Source organism: Sus scrofa, chromosome 8, assembly GCF_000003025.6.
Source record: "Sus scrofa isolate TJ Tabasco breed Duroc chromosome 8, Sscrofa11.1, whole genome shotgun sequence".
Taxonomy (NCBI): domain Eukaryota; kingdom Metazoa; phylum Chordata; class Mammalia; order Artiodactyla; family Suidae; genus Sus; species Sus scrofa.
Window position 1 is genome coordinate 137288270 of NC_010450.4, and position 26978 is coordinate 137315247.

A 26978-nucleotide genomic window follows, 5' to 3' on the forward strand; every position below is an offset into this window, starting at 1 on the left:
CAGGGCACTGGCCCTGCGACTGAGCACAGCACAACAAGGGCCCTCAGAGCTGTCTGCTACCCACCGCTCCTGCTTTCTCGCCACCTGCCCCACATCTGTTTTAGGCGTAATTACAAGGTCGAAATGACCAGGTTTGGTCACCAACTAGATGTGACATGGGAGGAATGGAAAAGGAAAAGCAGGTGGGTTCAGCTGTAAGGCAGTGCAAGCATTAAATCTAAGTGTCTGAGGCGTAGCAGGGTGGGGCTGGACCCTGGAAGAGAGTTCAGGAGCCCCCCGGCTCTCCACCTAGCACCTCGACAACTCCTTTTGTCCAAGACAACTCAAACTCAGGTCTCTGTCCTCTAGTCCCGGTCTTTGGGTAGCCCCACATCTCAAAGGGCGGCAGAACCTTCTACCCAGCTGTGAGGGCCAATTATCCACGGCCACTCCCTTTGCCTCAACCCTCTCCTCGGCCGCACCCCAACCGTCACCAATTCCTGCCGGGCTTGCCTTCTCAAAAGCCCTCAGATCGGCTCTCTTTATCGTCCTAGCATCCTCCCGGTCCAGGCTGCCATTCGTCTTCTCTTTCCAGACTTTGCAGTACATTGACTGGCATCTGCTTTATGCTCTCCATAATGTATTCTCTACATCGAAGGCACATGACTTCTTCGTCGGAAAATATGACCATATCATCTCTCAACCCACTTATACGCAGTTAGAAGTTTTTATGTTTTTCATTCATAGCACCTGTCACAGTTGCAATTTCGCTTTCATGCGTAGGCTTACTAGATCATACACTTTCTTTTCCAAGCAGCTCTAAGCTCTGTTAGGCACTTGCCATCCACTGTATCCTCAGAAGCTCACACAATGTCTTGCATAGAGCCAATTATCAGTATTTAATAAATAATTGAATACATTTCAAAAAAGACAGCAAAGACATAAGTCTCCATTTTGATAGCAAGAAGCATACAGTTAGTGAGTTCATGGGTTTGGGTGATTCATCAAGGGCAAACATTCATAGCGGAAGAAATGCAGGTCAAATGGAAGTGTACAGCAGTCGGCCCAAGAAAGAGACTGAGATCAAAAGTCAGAAGAGGAGTTCCCGTCGTGGCGCAGGGGTTAACGAATCCGACTAGGAACCGTGAGGGTGCAGGTTTGATCCCTGGCCTCGCTCAGTGGGTTAAGGATCCGGCGTTGCCATGAGCTGTGGTGTAGGTCGCAGATGCGGTTCAGATCCCGTGTTGCTGTGGCTCTGGCGTAGGCCGGCAGCTACAGCTCCGATTGGACCCCTAGCCTGGGAACCTCCATATGCCGCGGGAGCGGCCCAAGAAATGGCAAAAAGACAAGAAAAAAAGAAAAGAAAAAAAAGAAAAGTCATAAGAAAGTAGGAAAAATATAACATAATCATGTTGCAGACACCAAGAGAGGCAAGAAAACAGATTAATCAACTGTACAAATACCTCAGAGTAGTTTAAAAAGAAATTGGATACTGCTGTCTCAGGTTAACCCATTTTACTCTTCACATGACTGTCTATGTTCAGTCTTTTCTTTATACAACCATCACATCTTGACCTCAAATATTTTCCTGAGTCTCTGTTATAGACGTGAAATGCCCTCAAGATGTTACATCTTCATTCAAGCGTCCCCTGTAATCCTACCATTTCTATTATGGCATTTCTGGAAATTGCAAAAAATAAAAACAAACCTCAATCTCACCCTCATTTAAATATTTAGTTATTTAATATTTCCACCGATTTTTCTGAGAAAAACCCACTTTGCACTACCTCAGATGTCCACGCAACGCGTCCCGCTCTCTGTGAGCTTTTCTGCATATCCTCCAGCATCACCGATTTGCCTCCGATCTGAGTTTCTAGGTATCTGGAATCCAACCTGTTGAATGTGCTCTTCCAAGCCCTGGTTATACACTTAGAAATGCTGCTTTGTGATGGCAGCGTTACACACCTCACGGCACACGCACTAAGACACTAGCACGTTCTCAGGAAACAACGAGCCTGCTCACAAACGAGAAGAAAATGGTCGTTTCACTCCTCAAAAAAGTTTTAAATCTGAAATACACGGTGCATGAGGTAGAGATGTTTTCTCACACGAACAGCTTACGTTTAAAATAAAATTAAATAGTTAATTCCCCGTCATTTGAGGCGCTACACCATTAATCCTTTCAAACATTTCTGTACATGCATTGTACACAGGCTCCATGTCTCATCGAAACAAAATGCACGGAATGTCACAGTAATTGAACACAGAGGAGTTTGGAGGTGATGTAAAAAACAACTGTGCCTATATGTGCACACACTACATTTACATACAGTGCGTGTACCTGTGCATCCACGCACATACACACATGCGGTATAAAGGCATGTTATTTTGTATACATTACATATGAAACTCCGAGGCATTCATAAAGTAATGCTAATTCTTGAATTAAATCAAATTACCTTTGGCTTGCTACAAGCGTTTCTAAAAAGGGATTTAGCCGAACAATAAACACCTATGTCTACAAGATCTGGCTGACGGAACCACTGAAAGCGTTAAAGGAAGTACATTTTCAAGAGTTTTTATTCTTCAAGTACCAGGTATATAAACTTTTAATTCTCACGAAACCCTGTTCCCTCCCAGGGCATAGCCCAAGACTACAGCGCCAAGCAAGCAGATCTGTGGGAATGGAATGAAGGTATATAATAAGCAAATAATCCTATAACTTGCACACTGAAAATGCTGGGGTGGGGATCCACGAGGAAGGGGCTGGAGAGAAGTGCTGTTTTCTCAAGCTCCAGGGTCTAGAGTGAATTCAAAGCCTAAACAGAGAAAACTAATAAACCACGTGTGTAATTAGTTGACCAGAGGGAGAAAGAGGACACTCAGAACAGATCCGATTACACGAAACAGTCCTGGAAACCTGGGATCGCCAACCTTAAAAAGTTATGAGTGTGGGAAAGTGAACCCCATCTTCTTCTCATTTCTTAGCTATGTTCAAACGAAATTACATGGAAAAGCGCCCTGGAATGAATGACTCCTTCAAGCTCTACTAGGCCATGCAGGTCAAGCACATCAGCTCCAAAACCGGATCCTAATTTTTCTAGTACGTACTTTCAATAAGATGAAACAAAAAGAGGAACAAATGTGCCTCTGGCTTGAAGTTCTCCATTTATTTTGCACCTACACATCATGCAGAGAATTTCCAATGCTCAGGAAATAATCACTTCCCTTGGAGAGTTTAGACCTCATAAAACTCACATATAATTTCTGCTGACAGCACATTAACATAGATCCAAATCTCAGGAATATTGTATGTTTTATAGGACTACTTTTTAAAAAGCATATCCATTTTTAAATGGCCATTAAGTATGCCCACGATCCTGATAAAGAGATCTTTCTAAAATGCGTTGCATTCTGTTGTACGTGGTTCGCTATAAAACCAGTCGGAGTCCTCATTAAGACAAGACTAGAAAATAGGAAATTAAGCCATAAATGCCACCCTTGATACAATGCTGCTGATTATAATAGTATCACAAATTCAAAGGCCCAAATAAATGACCAAATGTTATTTTCAGAGTCAGTACGTGATGAATCTAAAAACAATTCTAGCTTTGAAATCGGTGGCAACCTACCCAACAGTAAATGACTCAAAAAAAGTTAAATTTAGGATGTTTCCTAAGGGGAAGCATCATCATGGCGTCATCAAAGGCAATTTGGAGAAACAACGTAGGAAAAAATAGATAAACTCACAGCAGATCTGGGTAAACGAGTGGATGATGCCAGCCTTCACTGTCGAAAGAAATACCGACAGGATAGAAAGACTAAAGAGCCCTTTCTGGGGGGATGCATATACCACTGCGGTAAAAACAGAACAAAGCAACAAAAGCACGGGCCTAAGGTCCCTAAAGCTGCTTGAGTCAGTTGGTGCTACTGCCTGCCCAGCAGCCATTTTCCTCGACCCGAAGAAACCGGATTGTTAGCCTTACTGCGGATGGAGTTTGTACTTGTCACTTTTCTGTTTTAATGCGCTTGTTCCCAGACACTGGAGATGCTTTTTCAGTCCTTATCCTGCGTGGTCACGGAAGACCATCTACCGCTGCTTAGACGTCCTTGTCACGGATTCCCGAGACACCACCCTTTTCTGCCCTCCTCCTGCCTTTCCAGCTGCTCCTCCTACCAAGCCTCAGATCCATTCCAGACTATTCGGTCTTCCACCTCCAGCCTCTGCCCACATTCCCAACCTCACCTCTTTTAAATCTCACTCAGCCCACTTCCACCAAGAAGCCCTCCCTGATTACGAGTCCAGGATAACCTACACAATTATCTATCCAAGGCGTGGTTTTTCTTTCACTCTGAAGTACATTGACAATTTTTCTGCATGTGAAATTTTCAAGGGACATGAAAGTGAGAAAAATGCCAACTTTTTTACTGAGAAAAGTGGTAAAGTAAAACTCCTTATAACATATTTTCCAGTTGCTCTAAATTTTTCACTGGAGAACTTCTGATTGTTCTCCTGTTAAGTTCCTTATTACGGCTTCAGCATGAATATTTGTCTATTTTAGCCTTAATGTGGAACATTTTAAGACTCACGAAAGAAAGACTGCTATCACTGATGATATGTTAGCAAAATGTGAACGTGAGTTATTCCAAATAATATTAGCGATTTAAAAAAATCTGATCTAGCAAATATTTTAATAAAACAAAAGCACGTTCTCCTTGGATGATCCCAAATCATGTCTCTCCATTCCGTGGTTTCGGTCACACGCTCCAATCTGGGGCCATCAAGCAGGCTCCAGGCCACCTTTACAGGCAGCACAACACCGGGAAGGGAGGGGGAAACCTGGGGATGAGGACAGGACATGACTTGGAGAAACGCCGGGGGATGGACCGAAACGAAGCAGGACGTCTCCACAGGGGACCTGCTCAGAGCTGGAGGCAACCAGTCTGCCAGAGGCAGGCGTTTTCTCCACAGGAGACCCACAGGCTGCTACCTACATTTCCTAACATTTGCTACGTCTATAGACGCAAACCGCAATATTTTGCTACACACGGTCCTGTAATACATAAATGATAAAAGGCCATGTGATATCGCACATGAGTTACTCTTCAGAGACAATATTACAAGTCACATCACTACTAACTGTGAATTATGTACTGTGACTGCAAGTTGCACATTTCCAGCCTTTGAATGACATGTACTCACGCTCACTTTTCCACTGCGATTGTCGTCTTCTCTCACTGCCAGAGCCTTCAGAAAATTATCTTGCAGGTCTTTGCCAGCGCTTGCCAATGTCCTATAAAAAGCAGGTCTTTCAGTTTTAGGACATCAATAACAAATATATTTAAAATACTCTGGGTACAAAAAATAATACTTCTTTATTCCAAGTGACAATTCTTTATAACACTAAACCCATATATATATACATTATACACAATCATTATAAACCATACACAATTATTGTACTCTGCTAGATGGTTCAATTTAACTGCATAAAATTACAGTCTTCATTCACAAATAACTGGAACCGAGTTTATAAACAATATCAATACTTATACCAGATAGAGTTAATTCCATTTACATGTTCATTTTATTTTTTTAAATTTTTTATTGTTATTTCCCCAATACAAATTTTTTTCTACTGTACAGCATGGTGACCCAGTTAGACATACATGTATACATTCTTTTTTCTCCCATGAGCACGCTCCATCATAAGGGATTAGACATAGTTCTCAGTGCTACACAGCAGGATCTCAGTGCTAATCCATTCCAAAAGCAATAGTCTGCATCTATTAACTCCAAGCTCCCAATCCATCCCATGCCCTCTTCCTAGACAACCACAAGTCTATCCTCCAAGTCCGTGATTTTCTTTTCTGTGGAGATGTTCATTTGTGCCATATATTAGATTCCAGATATAAGTGATATCATATGGTATTTGTCTTTGTCTTTCTGACTTAACTTCACTCAGTATGAGAGTCTCTAGTTCCATCCATGTTGCTGCAAATGGCATTATTTTGATCTTTTTTACGGCCAAGTAGTATTCCATTGTGTATATATACCACATCTTCCTAATCCAGTCATCTGTCGATGGACATTTGGGTTGTTTCCATGTCTTGGCTATTGTGAATAGAGCTGCAATGAACATGTGAATGCGTGTGCCTTTTTTAAGGAAAGTTTTCTTCATCATGCCACGAAGATTCAATATATTTATTCCTCTCACTACCCACAATAATGTTAAATTGCCTGTAGTTTAAGTACAATGTATTTATTCAGTATAAGAAAATTAAAGTCCTAGCCAGTTAAGCCCATGTAGTTACTGGAACAGAACACTAATTTTATCTCCATGAGTGGAGTAATCAAGGCAAGACAAGAAACTAGGTGATCTCTGTCGGATAAAAGAAAGCATTAAGAATTCAAGAGAGAAGTAACTTTCCCTGGAAATAAATTTTAAAGAAAGTTTATCGCAGTGGTCTCATAACACTGAACCACAATAAAGAGTGAATTCAAGAGTGATTTGCTCTTGAAGAGAAATAGGAATCCTTTCTGTGTTTGGCAATTTGCTATACATCCAACAAACATTCCTACTGCCTGCCTATTAGGTACCAGGAACCGCACCAGGGACAAAGATAAATGAGACTTAACTCCTGCTCTCAAGCTGCCTGTGGCCTCATGGAGGCGAATATCCCTCACGTGCTGACTGTAGTAACAGGATACAGATGGAGAAGGAGTTCATAAGAGAAATATCTACCTATTCAAGGGAAAATCACCTAAGCTGAAGCTTTAAAGCAATTATTTTCCTAAGAGAAATATCCTACCTATTCAAGGGAAAATCACCTAAGCTGAAGTTTTAAAGCAATTATTTTCCTAAGAGAAATATCCTACCTATTCAAGGAAAATCACCTAAGCTGAAGCTTTAAAGCAATTATTTTCGTGCCTGAACTCAAGGGGGGGGGGTATAATCCTCTCCAGGGAAGAGTAGCAAGCACTCGTAAGTAGCGTCACGTCCACGGCATCCCAGCCGCAGTTAGAGAGGGCACAGCTCAGTAACAAGAGTCCTCAAGAAAACAATTTCTAAGCAAGATGGAAAGGCAAAGAAAATTGGCTAAGCACAGTTTACTGTGACTTAACCAGATAAAGACCTTTTTCGAAATTAAGATCACTCATCTTAGCTCCAAAGCAGAACCCTTTCCCACAGACCCACAGAACCTCTGAAAATTATGGTTGAAGGATTAAAATAGACTTTGGTATGCGGTCTCCTGTGACAGTTATAGACACCTGTTGGTTTTGCCTTCCAGAGCTCCCACCCTGCTTTTTCATAACAGAATCCTAAATTCTATTTGGCAAATGGTCCCTCCTATGTCCTATGCCTTGGTAACACAATCAAGGTACCCACTCGTTCACAACTCTTAACCACCCAAACATCAGCTAATAAATACGTCTCAAATTTAACCAGCGTCGCTTCACCTCACGAGACTGCACATCATAAAGGGAGACCCAAGGATGAAAAGCGACTGGAGCTGCAGTCCTTGTCCTCAGTTCCCACCTCATAGCCTCATCATTCAACATCTTCGAATCTCCGATAGGCGGTGTTCCTGCAATACATTCCCCTTTTTAATTTAGTTCATTAGAATCGGTTTCTATGGCTCACAACCGAAGTGCATATTTGCTGCAGTTGTGATCTGGTCAGGATACTGCAGAGCTCAGAAAGGTTTCCACACAGTAAAAGGCTACTCCTCATTCCTCCCACCTCCTCAGTCACACCTGATTTTGTTGTAAATCTTTAGAACACTCCAGATAAGCTGCAGTCCGGTTTGCTCACCAACCCTGACACCAAAGGTAACATCATTATCAGTTCTGCATGCATCTTTCAAGGTTATTTTCTATTGTTTATGTATGTACTTGTGTACCCATAATTCCTTTGGTATCATTTGGGGAGTTGTTCATTTGATCACCTATTTTGCAGCTTACTGCTTTAGTGCATTGTTGTTACTGTCCCTGGGAATAGATGTTTATCAGAGTGCCAAGAAGAGTAAAATTATTCCCAGTTTTATCAGACATAAACAGCCAGAATAGAGTTCAAGGCACCATTCACTTACAGGGAAGGGACTCCTAATACTCTGCCAGGCCTGGCTCTCTTGCTAATGCGTGAGGGTTTTTTTAGCAGCTATCAAGAGAAGACAGGAAAAGGGAATAATTACAGTAGAATTTTCGCTGCCCCGGGACACGCACTCTGGCAGACACTCTTCTCCCATCTGCCATAAAAATAAAGCTCCCGTTTCCACCTGAACATACCGCTTCCTGGAATAAAGACTGTGTTTCCTAACCTTTTTGCAGCTATTTATGTCCATATGACTAACTTTTGCACAATGGGACCCAAGTGAAAATGACATACGACTTCTAGGAAGTGTCCTTAAGGGGGTGGGTGCCAGTTACCCTGATGTCGGAACACAACGTGATGAGGCTGCTCCAGCTGCCATCCAGGTCGGCGGCCACTGCGACAGAGAAACAGGAGGAGGCAGCAAGGCCCCTGACGCCTTGGAGGACCAACCCAGCCTTTGTGGACACCATCCAGACTTCTGGAATATGAGACTGGAAAGAGTTTATATCTTGTTTCGCCCACTGTCATTTGAGGGTCTTCTATTATTTTTAAGCAAACAATCTAAACAGATACATTCACCACATGAAAAGCTCACCCTTCTGACAAAGACAGGGTTGTGGGATTAGCTTGGGGATCAAAGTAGTGTTTAACCTTATTGGTAATATTCTAAGGATACCCAGGGAGATTACTTATCTGGTTTAAATGAATTATTTTTTTAAATAATCAGAAAGTTAAGTATTTTAGAAGCAACGCCAAGCAGATGTGCTGCGAGCCACATGGGAAGTCCAGAAAGTTAAGTATTGTAGTGGAAGCATGAGATGATGGAAATTAAACCGAAATGTAAGATCAGACACCAGTCTTTAACTCCCATTCATTTACCAATTGATTAGTCCAACGCACCATGTTTTTTCTGAACCTGAGTTTCAGGTTGGACTAAATAATCCCTCACCCCTAGTGGCTGTAAAATCTGTAATTTAAAATGATCATACTCTGTCATCAACCACCAAACATTAATTTATAATCAATCTAAGAAATGTGACCATTGGCGTTCCCGTCGTGGCTCAGTGGTTAACGAATCCGACTAGGAACCATGAGGTTGTGGGTTCGATCCCTGGCCTCGCTCAGTGGGTTAACGAGCCGGCATTGCCGTGAGCTGTGGTGTAGGTTGCAGATGCACCTTGGATCCCACATTGCTGTGGCTCTGGCGTAGGCCGGTGGCTACAGCTCCGATTCAACCCCTAGCCTGGGAAACTCCATATGTCGCGGGAGTGGCCCAAGAAATAGCAAAAAGACAAAAAAAAAAAAAAAAAAAAAAAAGAAAAAGAAAGAAATGTGACCATTACGCTGACCACACACTAAGATCATCCTGCTCCTCTTGAACGTCACCCAAGCCTTCCGTACACAGACTTAGTCGTTTCCTAAACCTCCATGCGGAAGACAAAAAAAATTATTTTGTAAATTGGGAGGCTCTTGAACCCCTAAGCTATTTGGCACAGAGTAAAAAAGTTATATAAATAATCAATTATTATCGCATGTTCTGAGAACCCGAAACTTCTCCGCAAGGAGAAATACTGGAACAGAAAGGTAATACAGAGGGTGTGGGAAGGGATTCTTAAGTTTTTAACATGCATTACTCTTACTTAACTAGATTTATTTAACAGCCAGTGACCTGAGAAACCTTGCTTAAATAAATATTACAAAAGGAGTTACTTCCTCGAGAAGTGAAGTAGTTCTCTTACAAAATCCGAGGGTTATAAGTTTTAAGAAGGCAAATCCTCCGTCTCCGTCTCTCACCCCCCACCACACTTGCAGAATGGGCTAAAAGTTGTACGGATGAGTTAATTCTTACCAGCCTGGTTTAATCATTAGCTAAACGTATTTGTATAATTCTACAAGAATGACTCTAACTATATTCTTAATCCTCAAAAATTAGGCTACTGGGTTTGTCATTTAATTATGTTGTTTATGTATCCCACATTCATATTTCATATTTCTAGAATTCCCATTCAACTCATTAGCACTCGTTTGATTATGTAATTCAAACTCTCTGTTCCTCAGTTTCTTTAAAATGAGGTTTTTGTATACTCTGTTTGGAAAAATAACGTGGAGAGTAAAGTAAAAAAATAGTAGATGAGCAAAATATTTATTATAAAAATTCTGTGCTAGTATATAGTCTTAAGAAACAAGCACAGTTATTTATGAAAAGTCAGTTTTCAGAAGCAGCTTTATTTCCCAGGAAAATTTTACTGATAAAAATACTTGTATGTGTGTGTAGTTATGTGGTTTCAAATAATATAATTTTGATTTGTTAGAGGCCAAAATGGGAAAAAACTGTTCAGGAACTTGATAAAAATATATAATGTTATTTAAAACAGTGCGTGACTTTTTAAGTGGCTCACTAGAGTGTCTGAGTATGAAATATGGAGAAATGTTTTTACAACCCTTTGATGTAGGGCACCTGTTGCTTTATCAGGGAGAGATGGTTGAATACATTTTTTCCAGGACCAATGATACCCTTTGTTTTATCCTTTACATAAATAAGGGGGGAAAAAAACTTTTCCCCAAGTAAAATGTTTAATAAATACCTCTACGATTGGTAAATCTTTGCATTCCTTTTCTCAATTTACCACTGCATATTTGCTCTGCATTTGTCAGCTCAGGCTGCCACGAGAGAGCACCACAGGCTGGGTGGCTTCAATAACAGAAATGTATTATCACAGCTCTGGGCACTGGGAGTTTGAGGTGAGGCCCCAGAACGTTCAGTTTCCCAGGAGAGCTCGCTCTGGCTTGGGGAGGGCTGCCTTCTTGCTGTGTCCTTGGATGGCAAAGAGCAAGCGCAAGCCCTCTAGAGTCTCTCTCTCTCTCTTCTTTTTGACTAATATATTATTTAGCGTGTTTGCTTCTCTAGTCACATGTAAGAGAGGGCTGGTATTGACCATAATGGAAAGAAGATGAAAAAAAAGAATGATACATGTGTGTAACTGAGTCACTTTGTCCTAGAGCAGAAATTAGTACAACACCATAAGTCAACTCTAATATAAAATAAAATGTGGTGTCTCCTCTTGGAAGAGCAGTAAACCCATCATGAGGGCCCCACCATCATAATCTCATCGTATCTCCCAAAGGCCAGTCTCCAAGTACCACCCCACTGGGAGTTAGTGTGTCGACTTAGGACTTGGCAGAGTGGGAGTGCAGGGTGGAGGCACACAAGTCTACCCATAGCATGTTCTTTCTCCCTTCCACCTCATTTCCCATATTTTATTTTTCTACCAATATTCTGTCGTGCTTGCCTTATCACCTCTGTGTACCCCTTGGAACTATTTCAAGTATTTTTTTATCAGGCGGGGTAAATCAACAAGTTTGTACCTCTCGAGATATGCTAGATTAAGTTACTGCAGCAAACTATTTCTTCCTGACCAGCTATCTTTATGTAGCAAGGGGCAAACAACTTCAAGACAGTGACCCCTCCCAAAACCCCGATGACTGACCAAAGGAATCTGCCTCAAACAGCATAGAGAAAAATGTCCTGCTCCTTACCTTGCATGTGAATTTATACGAAAATAATATACTCACTATAGGATTATTTTAACCTTTACGTGTGTGAAAAATAACTAACATACAAAAAAACAGCAAGAGCGGATTAAGATGGCGGAATAGAAGGACTGGAGCTCAACTTCTCTCCTAAAAACAACAAAATTCACAACTAAAGGCTGAGCACTCTCCACCCGAATGGACCAGAAACCTTAAAAAAGATTCCCTACTCCAGAAGAACAAGAGGAGGCCACATCAAGAGGTAGGAGGGGTGATTTCGTGATATAAACAACCCCATACCTCCTGGGTGGGAAGCTCCACAGACTGGAAACTAACTGGTTCACAAAGACTCACCTACCGGAGTGAGAGTTCTGAGCCCCACATCAAACCCTCACATGTGGGGATCCGGCACTGGGAGAAAGAGCCCCAGAGCATCTGGCATTGAAGGCCAGTGGGGCTTGTGTGCAGGAGCTCCACAGGACTGGGGGAAACAGAGACCCCATTCTTAAAAGGCGCACACAGACGTTCACGTGCACTGGGTCCCAGGGCAGAGCGAGGTCTCCAAAGGAATCTGGGTCAAACCTGACTGCAGTTCTTGGAGGACATCCTGGGAAAACAGGGGTGAATGTGGCTTGTTGTGAGGGAAGGACATTGAAAGCAGAGCTCTCGGGAATATTCAGCAGCTGCCTTTCTCTGTAGGGGGCCATTTTGGGAAAACCTGGCCCCACCCATCAGTCAGTCAGGCTGAGAAGCCCCAGACCAAACAACAATCCAGGTGGGATCACAGCCCTGCCCCTCAGTAAACAGGCTGCCTAAAGACCCCTCATGCACACAGCTGCCTCTAAACCCATCCAGAGACTAAGCCCCACCCACCAGAGGGATTAGAATCAGCTCCACCTACCAGGGGGCAGGCATCAGCCCCTCCCATCAGGAAGCCTAGAGCAAGCCCCCCATACCGACTTCAGCCACAAGGGGCGCAGACACCAGAAGTAAGAGAGGCTACAACCCTGTTATCTGTAAAAAGGTCACCACACCAAAAAACCTATAAAAATGAAAAGACAGAGAACTATAACTCAGATGAGGGAGAAAGGAAAAACCCCAGAAAAACAGGTAAGCCATGAGGAGATTCTCAGCCTCCAGGAAAAAGTCTTCAGATTGTTGATGCTGAAGATGATGCAAGACATTGGAAATAAACTGGAGGCAAAGACGGATAACTTACAGGAAACACTGACCAAAGAGATACAAGATATAAAACTTAAACAAGAAGAGATGCAAAATACAGTGAAATAAAAAATGCACTAGAAGCAGCTAACAGCAGAATACAGGAGGCAGAAGAACAAATAAGCGAGGTGGAGGACAGATTAGTGGAAATTACGGATGCAGAACAGAAAAGAGAAAAAAGATTGAAAACAAATGAAGAGAGTCTCAGAGAACTCTGGGACAACGTGAAACGCACCAACATCCGTATTATAGGGGTGCCAGAAGGAGAAGAGAGAGAGAAGGGGACAGGAAAAATATTCCAAGAGCTAATAGCCGAAAACTTCCCTCACATGGGAAAGGAACCACTCACTCAAATCCAGGAAGCACAACGAGTACCATATAAAATAAACCCAAGGAGGAATACACTGAGACATATATTAATCAAACTGGCCAAAATTAAAGACAAAGAGAAAATCTTGAAAGCAGCTAGGGAAAAGAAACAAGTAACATACAAGGGAACCCCAATAAGGTTATCAGCAGATTTTTCAGCAGAAACTCTGCAGGCCAGAGGAAGTGGCATGCTATACTTAACGTGATGAAAGGAAAAAACCTCCAACCAAGATTACATAAAAACAGCAAACTACTGAAATACAGAGTTAATCCCTTGTAATAAAGGCAACCTCTGTAACTCATTATGGAGTCAAAAACAGAACAATGACCACACAGCGGGACACCTGCTTATGCCTCCCTGCTCACAGCTGCACCTCCTCCCACCATCACCGCAGGCGACCACTTTCTCAGTCTCACGATCTTCACTCCCATGCTTCTTCCTTATGGGTTTCAACTTTCTTGAGCATCATTCCCGTTCATCACTTCAGGATGTACCCCCAAACCATTCGGTTTAATTTGCCTGTTTTCGAACTGTCTACAAATGGGATCAGGACGTGTGTAATCTGAATATTGTTTCTTTCATTAATACTTTCGCATGTTACATACATACCAATGCATGTGGCTGTGCCTCATTTTCACTGTATTCTTTTATATGAATATACAACTGTTTGTTTATTCTTTTTGAAACATAGACCTCAACGTTGTTTCTTGTTTGGGTCTATTAAAAACATGCTGTTAGAATTTCCTGTATATGTGTCCTAAGCATACATTTCACCAAGACGTGTAGCTCACAGTGAAAGAGCTGTGCTACAGGATATGTGGAACTTTAGTTTTACAAAATAATGCCAACTTCTTTCCAGGATGGTTGAACCAATTTACGCTCCTACTACCAGAACATGAGAATTCTTTTTGCTTCAGATCATTCTCAAAATGTCGTATTTTAGGACTTTTTAATGTTATGCAACTCGTGTGTATTGATACGAGCATCTCGTCATGCCTTTAATTTGCATTTCCCTGATTACTTTTATGGTTTCTATGTACAAACTTTCCAGTGTAATTTGTGTGTCCTCGGAAAGCTACATGAAGCAAGAAGCTGTAAAGAAGGAAAAGAATCACTAGTGGACAATTTTGAGTCCTTTCCTTTGAACATATATTCAATAGGAGAATCCACTTTGTTTTTATTTGTTTTTGTTTTTTTGTCCTTTTAGAGCTGCACCTGTGGCATATGGAGGCTCCCAGGCTAGGGGTTGAATCAGAGATGCAGCTGCCGGTCTACACCACAGCCACAGCCACGCCAGATCCGAGCCATGTCTGCGACCTATACCACAGCTCATGACACACTGAATCCTTCACCCACTGAGTGAGGGCAGGGATTAAACCCGTGTCGTCATGGATACTGGTCGGGTTCATTGCCACTGAGCCACAAGGCAAACTCCAGAGAACCCACTTTTAATACTGAAGGGATCATTTTTTTTGAAAATCAAAGAGGAAAAAAGAGTGGCGCGAAGTCCAACATGCAGTTTTTGAGTCTCCTGTCTCTTCCTGTGAGCTACTCTTTCTTAGTGGCTTCTCTTTCTCTTTTTTTTCTTTTTTTTTTTTCTGTCTTTTTGCCATTTCTTGGGCCGCTCCCGCGGCATATGGAGGTTCCCAGGCTAGGGGTCCAATCGGAGCTGTAGCCGCTGGCCTACGCCAGAGCCACTGCAACGTGGGATCCGAGCCGCGTCTGCGACCTACACCACAGCTCACGGCAACGCCAGATCCTTAACCCACTGAGCAAGGGCAGGGACCGAACCCGCAACCTCATGGTTCCCAGTCGGATTCATTAACCCCTGCGCCACGATGGGAATTCCTCTTTCTTTTCTTAAAGTGTAGCCGAAACAATGTTCCTTAGGAGTCCAGTCGGTCAGGATTTATGGTTTGGAACTTTCACACCACATACGGTGACTTCCCTGGAATGTCCAGGAGGTCATCAATTTATATCCTAATAGCTTTCGGAAAAGCAGAAGACCACTTGAGAGATGAGATGCGTTTATTGGGGAGGAGGAATGAGAATCGAGTTTCCGTTAAGCAGGTGAATGGCACCAGCTTCCCGCCCTCTCTATGCAAAAGCATTTTTAAAAGATGAGGTGAACAGTAAAGCACACTCAGCATCTCGGGCGGGGGGATATGGCAGCCGGACCAAAGAGCAGCCCTGCTGACACACAAGGCAGGGCTGTCCCTTCCGTCTTCTGTTCTGAGGAAAGCCCAGGTGGGAGGCCTGAAATCCCTGGGGTCCCCCATCAGTCAAACGCCCCCCTGCTGGGTGAAACCCTGCGCTTTCCTTTGGGGGGAAGGAGAATGGGCCGGTCTGCGGGAGGAAGGGCTCTGAGGTCTTCATGTGGGGTCCACTGGGCGAGCTCCTCTAGGTCATCCCTAAGTATGGTCGGTGAAGACCTTCCCACACTCTGCGGGCGAGAATGAGGGTACACAGGGAGGAAATAAATGTTCTTAGGTTTTGAACGTGTTTGATTTTATTGTGTAGACATTAAAAAACCCCTTTGCTTTTGTGCTCTTCTGGGAAGCAGCTAAATCTTTTCATCTGGTTTGGAACACATTCCTTGATCTTCTGGTTCTACTTAGTCACCCAAAGCCAATGGGAAAATAGAAAGCAGAGTCCCCAACGTGGCTCCGTGGAAACGAATGTGACGAGCATCCCTGAGGATGCAGGTTCGATCCCTGCACTCACTCAGTGGGTTAAGGATCCAGCATTGCTGTGAACTACGGTGTAGGTCACAGATGCGGCTTGGATCCCATGTTGCTATGGCTGTGGTGTAGGCCAAGCGGCTACAGCTCCGATTCAACCTCTAGCCTGGGAACCTCCATATGCTGTGAGTGGGACCCTAAAGAGACAAGAGACAAAAAAAAAAAGAAAGACAGAAAGAAAATAGAAAGCAAAGAAAGTAACCTCCTGCTTGATATGCTTTTGCCTCTAAATTCCTATCTGTGGGAATCAGCATTACTTGTCTATAAAGTGCTGAGGTCGGTCAGGCAGATGAGGCTTTAGAAGCCGAAAGTCTTGAGGCTCAACATCTTTATACTGTTTACACCTAGTCTCTACATGTGTGTCTCTTAGTAATAATTTTTTAAAGATTCTATACAAGGAGGGAGAGAATTTGACATGAGGGGATTCAGGGGGCAACTCCTCACCAGAGAAAAGCAGTCAAAGCGGAAGCTGCAACACACTTCCCAACAACTGCACAACGAGGTAGGGACGGTCACGCCTCAGGAAGAGCAGGCATGTGGTGCTTGGAGCAGAAGGGTGTATAGATGGGGGCACTGGAAGGAGGAAGAGAGGTATTTGGTGTGGGACTGGGGAGAAAGATACTCAAAGAAGACGGTTAGGTAGGCTCGCTGCCCCATGTCCTTTGCAGGAACCCCTGTGTTGCTCCCTTAATAAAAATTGCATTACTGGGATGCAACCCTGACCCTTAGAGACAGACAGAGTTTAGAAAGGACAAGAAGCCTATGGAGAGAGAGAAGTATCCTAAACTGCCACACCAAGGAGGGTGCAGCCAAGCCATGTCTGTGTCCTTGAACCAACGTCAGCCCATAAAGAGTTACGACTCCCAGAAATGGACCCACCCTTACTATCCCTGCCACACTCCGGCGGTGGGTAAAAGAAGCCTGAGGGAGGTGTGGCCTGGGTGCAAATGCACAATGGGTTTCAAAGAGCTTCGGACGGAGCCTCAGTTGATTATACTCCCTGATACGTGGTGTAGTCTCCTGACAACCACAATCTCCTCTCATCCAAAACAAAAATCCCAGGGTTCAATAAAACCAACATAACTCATTTGCTTTCTCACAATGAGAGTCTCAGATAAAAGTGCCAATATTATCATCATCAATATGCTCTAAGGCATCCCCTGGTGGCTCAGGTGATTAAGGATTCGTCTGTCATTGCTGTGGCTCAGCTCGCTGCTGTGGCACCTGTTGGCTCCCTGGCCTGGAAACTTCTGCATTCAGCAGGCATGACCAAAAAAGAAGAACGAAAGAAAACCCTGAGACTTGTTGCCGTCTTTGTTTTCTCTGCGTACATCCCACTAGGGATGCAGATTATTGTGGCTGAAGTCCCTCCACTTGAAAATGCTCCCTTCTTTATAGCTATGATATACAACTGGGTTCATTTATTACTTCTATTTTAGTTTTTAAGATATTTTAAAGTATGCCCTGTAATTATAGAAAATATTCTTAGAATTCTAAAGTCAGGTCTACAATTTAGATATTTAAGGCAGTCTAACTTGCATCTCTCTAGTTCCCTCTATCCTGTTCTATTCCTCCCTTCTATGTATATATATCATCATTTTAAACAAAAGGATTAACTTTGTATTGCTTTTTAACTACTTTAATATAAACATATCTATCTATCTATCTATCTATCTATCTATCTATCTATCTATCCATCATCCAGCTAGCTGGCTCTGTATTTATTTATGCAAATAGCAGCACCTTATGCTCTTTTACCTCAACCTTTCTTTTTCACTTAGCATTATATTCAGGGAAGTATACCATAATTATCCCACAGTGGTAAGAGAGTCTCACTCCTTTCTTCATTTTTAATAGATTTTTTAAAAATTAAAGTATAGGTGACTTACAAAATTGCGCCAATTTCTGCTGTAAGGCAGTGCACCCCTATGTTCACTGCAGCACTATTCGCAATGGCCAAGACATGGAAACAACCTACATGTCCATCGACAGAGGGGTGGATTAAGAAGATGTGGTCCATGTATACAAAGGAATACTACTCATCCATAAAAAAGAATGAAGTAATGCCATTAACTCCTTTCTTAATTGCATAGTACTCTATTATAGGGATATATCATAGTACAGTCACTTAGCTACTTATGGCCATTTGGGTGGTGCCCTGTTATTTGTTATGAGAAATACTGCTTTGGTGTATAGCTTCGGGCATAGGTCACTTCACATTTTTGCCAGTATATTTTGGGATAAATTCCTTGATGTAGAATTCCTGGCCAAAGGGCACATGAGCATATTATTTTGTTAAATATTATCAAATTCTCTTTCAATTGACTGGACCATTTTGCAGTCCTCCCTGTCATTTAAAAGAGTACCTTTAATAAGTTTCTACAGAACCGCATCAACAAAGTATGTTCCAAAACCTTTATATTTTTGCTGATTTGACAGGTGAGAAGCTATCTCAGCACACTTTTTGTATTTATCTTATTATAAGCAAAAGTGAACACACTTTCATGTTTACACTATTTGCATTTCTTTTTCTGTGAACTGTACGTTGATACCTAATTTTTTATACTATTCTTGGCCTCTTTTCTATTTTCGTCTTTAAACATGAAAAATTTTAGCTATTCTCTGTGTTACGAATTGCAAATATTTTCCCAGTTTTTCATCTGTCATCCTACTCTGCTAAGAGTGCATTTTACCAAGGAAATGTTTTATTTCTGAGTTATTAAAAATATCAATCTTTCCCCTACTGACTACAGATTTTGAATGAGAAATTACGCAGGAATGCATACATGTCTTCTTCTAGAACTTGGTTTTTTTCTTACTTGTTTTAACATTTTTATCTCTATAATTCCTTGGAATTCAACATAACTTACTGAGTGATAAATTGATCCAATTTTAACTTTTTCCATGGGGCTGCTCCCAGCACCCTTTATTTAAAAGTCCACCTTTGCTCTTTTCACTGATTTGAGATGACGTCTTCATCAAATTGAGAATTTCTGTATACACTGGAGCCTATCTCCGTGTTTTCTATTTTGCTCAGTCGCCTTGTCTGTTCATGCATTAGTACCATACTCTCTTGATTGCAGAAGCTATATGTTCCAATATCTGGCAAAGTTACCTCTCTCATTGCTATTCCCTTTCAGGGTTTTTGTGGAAATTCTCACTTATTTGCTTTTTCTAAAGCAAGTGATTTTTTAATTTTATAATTAAATTCTCTAGTTGCCCAAACCCCTTAAAAGCTGATGGTCCTTTGCCAGGACTACTTTAAGTTTCTACAGGTTGTAGCTTTCCTGTCTGCAGATGGCTGCGACAGTATCTCCCATCGGACATGTTATTTCATAGCTTTGTGCCCTCCCACTGAGAGGTAGAATCTACCCTCTCTTCGACCCAACAGGAGTGACACGAAGAAGTGACATTACAAGGGCCTGAAAACTTCCACTTCCGCACTTTTGACCTGAATCTGTCATGTTATATGTAGGCCCCAGCTAGCTACACGGAGAGAGCGAGATGTTTGGCCAGCCCAGCTGAGAAGACAGACAACTAAGGAAGCCACCTTGAATATTTCCGCTGTTACAGATGCCGCAGGAAGTAGAGATAAGCTAGTCCCACCAAATTCTGCCCAACCTGCAGAATCATGAGCAAATAAATAAACGACTGCAATTAACCACTGAGTTTAGAGGTGGTCTGACTTGTAGCAGTAAACTACCCACGTAGAAATGATCTTTATATGCGGAATTGCACTGTTTCCTGTCTACATCGACTGGATCACCCTTGTACTCCTAAGATAACTGCACTTAATCATGATGGATTACTTCAAACTTTATTTCAAATTTTTGTGGAGTTCCCGTCGTGGCGCAGTGGGGAGTTCCCATCGTGGCGCAGTGGTTAACGAATCCGACTAGGAACCATGAGGTTGCGGGTTCGGTCCCTGCCCTTGCTCAGTGGGTTAACGATCCGGCGTTGTCGTTAGCTGTGGTGTAGGTCGCAGATGCGGCTCGGATCCCCTGTTACTGTGGCTCTGGCGTAGGCCGGTGGCTACAGCTCTGATTCGACCCCTAGCCTGGGAACCTCCATATGCTGCGGGAGCGGCCCAAGAAATAGCAAAAAGACAAAAAAAAAAAAAAAAAAAAAAAAAGATTTTTGTGTCACATTCATAAGCAAAGTTAGCATATATATTTTACACGTAAGGTTTGTGAATCAATGTTAGGCATACTTCATAAAATAAATTTAGAGGTTTTCCTTATTTTTCAAAATTCTGAAGTAGTCTAGCACCTGGGACTATCTTATCTAAAAGACTGGTGGAATTCCTGTCTACCACCTATGCCTGGAACTCTTTTTTGAAAAGAACAGGCTCTTTTAACTACCATGAATCATGCGACTCAGCCATAAAAAAGAACCAAATTTCGCCGTTTGCAGCAATATAAGTGGACTTGAAAAAAAATCAATGAGGCTACTTTACACAACACAAAGAAAGTTGTAAGCAATAGATGAAATAGATAAATTCTTTCTAGAAAAACACAACTATCCACAATTTGTTAGAGATTAAGAGTAAACTTATTACAGACAAAATGAAGCAGAGGGTGCCGAACATGATTGTATCTATGAATTCAGTTTTGTGATCAGAATCATGAAACACACGGTTTTAACCTGATATTACATGTATTAGATTAATAGAAAACTTAGGACTGGGGCACACTTTCTCGCTTGGGACGTTTCCGGTTTCATGACACGCCTTTACACTCTTCTAGTGGAGGCTACATTTAAATTTCAGCTTAAAGCTCCCTCAATGCCGTGCAGTCCCGCAGAAAGAGAAGACAGAAAGCCTGTCTCCACTCTGTAGTGCCAGCGGATTGACACAGGCCTGAAGGTAACTCTTGTTTTTTTTTCCATTGAAGTATAGTTCTGTACAGTATTGTAAGTTATAAGGGTACAATACAGAGGTACACAGCTTTTAAAACTTACCCTTCATTAATAGTTATTATAAAATATTGCCTAGATTCCTTGCAGCTTATTTGATACCTAACAGTGTGTACCTTTCACTCCCCCACCCTATACCTCCTCTCTGCCTTTCCCTCTCCCCTGTAGCATGGCTCGTTCTCTGTATCTGGGCATCTGCTTCTTTTTTGTCAGAGTCACCAGTTTGGTGAATTTTTTAGATTCACATTTAAGTGATTTCACACAGGATTTTCTTTCTCTGTCTGACCGATTTCCTTTATTGCAGTTTCTGCTTTATCTGGGTAATTAATTGGAGAATATTAAAAACTCATGTCTACAATGGTGAATTACAGCTTTAAGCTCTATAATTTCCTTCATTGTCTATTAATGCTTTTTTATGGGAACAATAATTTGTTAGATATCAAAGTTATAACTTGTATTGTGTCTATCAGAATATTTGTGGGTTTTTATTTTCATATTTCTGCATTTCTCTAATTTAGATATCTTTTATTTAAAACTCGGACCATTTCTATAAGTTGAATTAAGTTCATTTACATACACTGATGGGATTGATAAATTTGGTCTTAGTTTTTCTCATATTGCTTTGTATTATACATATGCCATATTGATTCATACTGCATAACACACACAGAGGCTGTTCACTAGACAGCTACTTCTTTTTTTCCATATACCCTGACATTACAGAGGGTTCGCAGTTTGTTCACATGATTACTTCTATAAGAACACTTTTATGTAAAATTCTTGCCATCTCCCTTTTTCTTTTTAGCTAACGTTCATTATTCCTGTGAAAAATGTTGAAATTGGCTAACAGCATTTTTTCATTCTTTCCTACCCTAAACATCTACTTTGGAATTATATGCCTTTTACTCTCAGTCAATACTTACAAGGCAGTTAGCAAACGTATTCCATTCTTCGTGTGCTTTGCTTGTTTCCGATTGCTGACTTTTTATTGACAGTGCACACCGCAATGCAATACTACACCCTCTCCCTTAAATCTCATTTGGTCTTCGTTTTACAGATAGAGATAAATTTGTTGTTGACCGTGAGTCCACTGGTTTCTCTCTTTCTGGTCATTTTGGTGGTCTGAAATGTGGTCTCCAGTTAATTCCTTAGAAAGCTCATGGGAACAAGAATCTCAAGCTTTTGCACGCCCGTGACGGCATGTTTGCAGCCATGGTACCTGAAGTTTGGATTGCTGGATACAGAATCCTCGGTGCATAGTTTCTTTCTTTGAGTCTCATAAATATTACTCCATTATTTACTGTACAAAATACTGAAAAATCTGATGACAAGCTGAATTTCTTTCCCTTAGAAGTCTTTTTTTTTTTAAACCTGTATTGCCAGAGGTTTTTTTTAACCCAGAAATTCCATTTTTCATGTCTTGTAGGTTATTCTGCAGTTTTTTTCCTAGAAAAAAAAGTGGTATGCTCTTCCAGTCTTTTATTTCAGAAAGTTTCCTTAAAGTATAATGCTTAGTTTTAATTTTATGATGTTGTTATTCCTGTTCAAGTCCTTTGAATTTCTCCACCCTGTATCATCTTTAAGTTTTTCCCCCCATCTACGCTTCCTCCTAAAGCAATGTGCATGGCATTTATTCACACCTGTGTTCTCTTCAGTTTATTCTTCACTTCACAAATGAATTTTTCCAACTTTTCCTATATTATGTTAGTTCTTTAATTTTATAAGAATGAGAAATGCACATGCTTGTTTCTCTGATTAACATTATCTATATTCCGTTCTTTGTATAAAGAACAATATATCTCACTCTGATTGGTGAGCTCACTTTGATTGATCTATCCAAGTTCAAAAGAACAAGTAAAGGACGTTAAACAAATGCAGCTTTGGTGAGAATTCCAGCTGCCTCTTGGCAAATCTTGGCAGCCCAGAGTCAACTCAGAAGGAAGAAAGAGCACTGACGATACAGCACACACCTGTTAGTGTAACACAGATGGGAACAGCATTGCTGTGGCTTCAGGGTAATCTATGCAAAGTCCTCAGAACACTGCCTGACACACAGCGCTCAGTAAATACGATTATTTTTGCTGTTGTTATGACGATCATAACCATCATTTGACGGATATCAAAACAGAGAGAGACACCTGGTGTAGTAACGTTAAACTCCGACATTCAACTTTTGAGCCTTTCATCGTCACTTGTCCTTCCCTATGCTCCAATCAAGGAGATACGTGGGCAGCCCAAAGAGGCTAATCATAAAGTCTCCGTCTAGACCACTGCTCTTTCCAAAATTCACAGGACATGGTGCTAGATGGTATTTTTCAAAACGGCAGCAGTGACATCCCCCATCCCACAAACTCACATGCACTGTGCTCACGCCATCCCTGCAACAGAGGAATAGTCTCTTTTTCTCCACCTCCTCAACTCTAATTACTTGGAACAGCAGAATACAGGGCAATAACACTGTGCCGGCTCTAAATCCCACTTGTACGACTCAGCTATACCGAAAGAATGAAATCATGCCATTTGCAGCAACATGGATGGTTAAAGTGAAGCTTCAGACTGTGAAAGACAAACATCACATGATATCATCTATATGCGGAATCAAAAAAAGAAGAACACAAAGGAACCCATTTGCAGAACAGAAACAGACTCACAGACTTGGAAAAATGCATGGTTACCAAGGAGGACAGGTGGGGAGTGGGAGGGATGGACTAGGGGCTTGGGGCTGGCATGCGTACACTGAGGCACATGGAGTGATTGGCCAAGGGGGACCTGCGGGGTAGCACAGAGAACTCCACCCCATATTCTGCGATCGTCTATGTGGGCAAAGAACCTGTAAGAGAACGGATATGTGCCTATGTATGGCTGACCCACTGTTGTACAGCAGAAATTATCACAACCTTGTACATCAACTATACTTGAATAAAACTTAAAAATTAAAAAATAAAAATGAATTATAACAATGTCAAAAGAATAAACGCAGCTCGTAATTGCGCTGGTATCCTCTCTCCCTCTCCCTTGGAATATACACCGTCTTGGACGACAACTGCCACGCAAGCCAACTACCCTGAAATCTCCACGCTGTGAAAAGCCCGAGCCACAGGAAGGAACCCTGGGGAAGGAGCTGCCACCTGAAGAGAAGGAGAGGGAGAGACAGACAGGCAGACTGACCCTGGCAGAGTCCCGAGACCCCAACTGTATCAGTGAAGAGGCCATGGAAGGGGGCCCTCCAGCTCCAGCCCCTCCGCGTCTGAGGAAACAGCCTCCTCCCCAGCCAAGCCCTCGTGAGGTCCTGACTCAGAAGCGTGAGCAAAACCAAGCAGATATTTAAAGCTGTGGTGTGTTTGGCCAAACAAGAGATAACCAGAACAAATATTTATTTAGGAGATGTGGAATGGAAAAAAATATTATAAACCTTTATGCTCAAAATAAATGATTCTCACATGCAATGAATGGAAAGCCACGTTTCATTTTATCTTTCATTCATAAATATGTCTACCACTCATAACTGGCTATTCATTCACACATGGTCTAAGAACAGAACTGCTGGATGTAGTCATAAACTCTCATTCGAAATACGTATTCAAATCTTTGTGAAGTCAGCTTTCATGTTAGCAAAATATTTCCCTTTTCCTATAATTCTTTTCCTCTCTCCAGGTTCCTTTGTAATATCCCGGACCATACAAATGCTTAGGAGACATGTTTGAAGAGTTTCGAGTCTAGATGATAAAATAAACCACTCATTTCCAATGAAAGGCATTCGAGCCCATGCTATTCCGGTGGGGAGTTTCACCTGGCTGGCTCAGAGGTGGTGGCACAGTTACATACAGGCTATGAAAACATTTAACAGGTCAGGGCCGGGGAGGAGACATTTTTCTTTCTCATCTCCATTGGATGGCCTTTCTACTCCATCGAAAGCAATCTATTTACATTTCCCCAAATCCAAAAGCAATCAGCCTGGTAACCTGCCTTATTACCAACAGAATACTTCAATTTAAACCAGCAGTATTTTAATACTTTTCATGAACTGAGGTCCCAAAAAGCATTTATTTGCTATATTGCCTCAGTAAGGAAAACAAATACAATTCCATTATTTGAGTGACTATTTGTATCTAAATATTTCCTTGAAAGGCAAAGGATTTTATTGTGTTTTTAAGGCAAAGGATTTTATTGTTTTTATCTCAACTGAGTAAAACGGTTTCAGCTCCTATCAAAACATTAGTAGATATACAACTTACACGAAAACATTTCACACACAAAAACTCAAGTATTAGTCATGTGAAGAAATCTTGGATTTAATACTGGAGGAACGGCACACATAAATTTCCATGTATAAAACTAAACCAATTTCAAAGAAAAATTAACACATGATATTATTTATGGTACAGTTAGTTGCCATCTGGACTTACATATGAATTAGAAATAACAAGGTATAATGATGTTGTCGGAATAAACAAAATTTCTTTATGCATACCCTGTCTTTCGATCATGTGCCTTATTTCTAAATTAAAGATACTTTGACAACGGGCTGTCCTCTACAAGAAATAACTGGATTAGGAGGTCATTTGTTAAAGCTCGGACTGTGCGTCATTTTGACACTGTCGGCATGTTGTGAGCTGAAAACTCTACTGTAAAAATCTGATTGCTACTTACATAATCTAAGGTACAGGAAATGCCTTTGTAAGGACCTTAATACCGCATGTTTTATTGTTTAATAAAATGAACGAGTAATTGTAAAAACTACGCTTAGGATATGATACTTGAAACTCCACAGAGTCAATGATTTAAAACATATTACCGCTCACACACTTGAGTTCCACAGTTTCCGTGGTTATCGGCGTTTTGGCTTTTACACTGGAAGTCCACACCTGACCAAATACTGGCACACACATTTCAAACAGTTAACAGAGCTACCAGCAGCATGTCCCATGTCACTTACCCGGCATTAACAATATATAAATACATATATTTTAAAGTTCCTTTATCAGCTTTCAGCTAAGTTTGTAAACCCCACCACTTTCAGAAAGGGGAAAAAAAACCTGTAGCTGAGTAGCTCTCCTAATGCGGTTACAGCCCAGCCCAGGGTGTATGAAGCGGTACTTTTTGTACTTCCTATTCCATATGTAGGAGTGTGTGCCTGTGTGTGTATGTATGCATGTGTTTGTGTGTGTGTTGAGTGATACTTCAAAATATTTAGAAAATATTCTGTGTTATATACACTGCTACACCCTGGAAGCTTACAGGAAGATAAGTTAGGAACAATGTTAATTTTAGGGTAAGAATAGTAGAGATTAAAAGAAGAGGAGTCAGGGTCAAACTCATGAAAAATGAATAATAGCAAATAATAAAACAGATTCTATTTTGAAGTGACTTTAAACAAGAAGATGTTATCACCCAGTCAAAAATATAAACTGGAGTTTCCGTTGTGGTGCAGCGCAAACGAATCCGACTAGGAACCATGAGGTTGCAGGTTCAATCCCTGGCCTAGCTCGGTGGGATAAGGATCTGGCCTTGCCATGAGCTGTGGTGTAGGTTCCAGACGCGGCTCGGACCCGCCTTGCTGTGGCTGTGGGGTAGGCCGGTAGCTGTAGCTCTGATTAGCCCCCTGGGAGTCTCCATATGCTGCAGGTGTGAACTTAAAAAGCAAAAAAAATTCAATTGAGACTATAAAATGGTAAAATTTGCCTGTATCAGATCAGTCAAACATATGTAGATAAACGTGTATTAAAACATAGGACAGAAAGAGTTGGATATGGTGACTCAAGAATCAGATGATTCAGTTGAAACACAAAGGGATACCTGCACTTAATATCAACCAATAAATATGGATACTTGCTAACTGTTGACTAGACAGAATTGTCATGTCTTACTTATAACTTTTATATAATATATGTCTAATACAATATTTATTATTGTTAAATGATTGTTGAATAGATAAATAAAATCTAATCGATTCAGGCTATATTGTGTGAAAATTTAAGTACTTGCATTTGGCTATCGCCATGACTACATATAGTAATTATAATATATTGACTATAATGGCATTTTGTAGATCAAGTTCTGCATAATATAAAAATGAATATGTTATTTAATGAATCTTTAAAGTTTAAGGTGTTTCAACAAACCAAA

The 26978-nt window shown here is 41.4% G+C and overlaps 1 protein-coding gene across 2 annotated transcripts in view; it reads right to left on the reverse strand.

Moving 5' to 3' along the window:
• C8H4orf22 (chromosome 8 C4orf22 homolog) overlaps positions 1–26978 on the reverse strand; it is a 528133-nt gene that overhangs the window by 324384 nt on the left and 176771 nt on the right. The window contains exon 3 of one of the 2 annotated variants that reach the window (XM_021101895.1): positions 5189–5273. In XM_021101895.1, the coding sequence (XP_020957554.1) occupies positions 5189–5273 (85 nt within the window). Of the gene's footprint in view, positions 1–5182; positions 5274–26978 lie in introns of both variants that reach the window. The other variant, XM_021101894.1, reaches the window with a different exon arrangement.